Source organism: Paracoccidioides brasiliensis (assembly GCF_000150735.1).
Source record: "Paracoccidioides brasiliensis Pb18 unplaced genomic scaffold supercont2.8, whole genome shotgun sequence".
Lineage (NCBI taxonomy): Eukaryota > Fungi > Ascomycota > Eurotiomycetes > Onygenales > Ajellomycetaceae > Paracoccidioides > Paracoccidioides brasiliensis.
This window is the reverse complement of record NW_011371365.1, coordinates 984,977-986,418: the sequence shown is the minus strand read 5'-3', so window position 1 is coordinate 986,418 and position 1,442 is coordinate 984,977. Positions and strand designations below refer to the sequence as shown.

The window sequence follows — 1,442 nt, the reverse complement described above, 5'->3', positions numbered from 1 at the left end:
CCCACCTTCATTTGTTCCATCTTCCCAAACCCCTCGTTTCATTTCGTTTGTCTCTTGAGCTGCTCTTGTTTTCTGCTCTTGCTTCCCCTCGTTCATTGCAATTTCAAGGTCAATTCCAACCCCCAATTGCAGCTACAACCCACCCCTTCTCCTCTGCCAACCTTTTCTTGATAGGCGCACTCCAAGGCTGCGCCTTGGGCCATTCACTTGATCCTTTATAACATCAGGGCCCCCCACAGGCGGGTTGCTGTCACGGAACATACCCCTCCCTCTCTGTGTAAATGTACATGCATTGCTAGCTATAACACACTCCCCTCCGTCAGTAAAGCAAGATCTCGGAGCTGAAACCAGAACTCTGACTGACACCATTCACCAGATTCTTCTCAGGACGACGACCCTCACGATCTCGGGATGAATCCAAATAGATCCGACCCTCATCGAACGCAGTCCCCCGGGGAACCACTGCACGGTTATCAGCTGGAAGGCAACCCAAACCGAACCCATTCGTCAGGGAGACCCTTTCGTGGCTATCAACTGGAGGACAACCGATACCAGCAATATGGACACCTGGAAATGCCCTCGAGTGACCGTCTAGCCGACCAGCCAACCGTGAGACATAATTCCATCCATGATTACACATCCAATCCCTGTAAAGTCCCATTCTAAACCATTTATAACCCTTTAGTACTCCGTTGAAAATATACAAAACTCCTATGGTCACAACGAAGCCTATGAGACCGCTAACCCATATCGAGCCTCCCCCCTGGCGCGCACCGAATATACCATCTCCCCCGAAGCACATCACGACGCTTACTATACCCAACCCTACCAACCCACAGCCCCTTCCCCTTCCGAATACGACGTCCAGCCATTTCCCTCGCAGACTCCGCAGCCATACCACGATGACGAAGTCCCCATTCTCCAAAATCCATACCGCCCGAACCCGCAATTGAACCCGCAATTGGCATACCAGGAGTCCGCCCTCGCTCCAACACCAAGCCCGGCCCCGATAAGAAGATGGAAGACCGTAAAGGAAGTCCAGCTCTTCAACGGCAATTTGGTGCTGGATTGTCCCATCCCACCCAGACTGCTTAGCCAGGTCAACCATGCCAAACCACCAGAGCGCGATGAATTTACGCACATGCGCTACTCAGCAGCGACGTGTGACCCGGCTGATTTCTACAATGAACGCTTCACGCTTCGCCAGAGGCTGTTTGCGAAACCCAGGCATACGGAACTGTTTATTGTGGTGACGATGTACAATGAGGATGACTTCCTTTTTGCCCGGACTATGATTGGTGTCTTTGAGAATATTGAGTACATGTGCTCGCGCACGAATAGCAAAACATGGGGTAAGGAGGCTTGGAAGAAAATCGTCGTCTGCGTTGTTAGCGACGGACGTGCGAAAATTAACCCGCGCACCCGCGCCGTGCTCGCCGGCC

General features: G+C 52.4%; 1 protein-coding gene across 1 annotated transcript in view; it reads left to right on the top strand.

The window, feature by feature from the left end:
- Positions 1-411: 411 nt before the first annotated feature.
- The window catches only part of PADG_06480 (uncharacterized protein), a gene marked incomplete at both ends in the record, with an annotated part of 3,205 nt that continues 2,174 nt past the window's right edge, over positions 412-1,442 (top strand). The window contains 2 exons of the mRNA XM_010763463.1: positions 412-609; positions 686-1,387. Coding sequence (XP_010761765.1) covers positions 412-609; positions 686-1,387 — 900 coding nt within the window. The remainder of the gene's footprint in view (positions 610-685; positions 1,388-1,442) is intronic.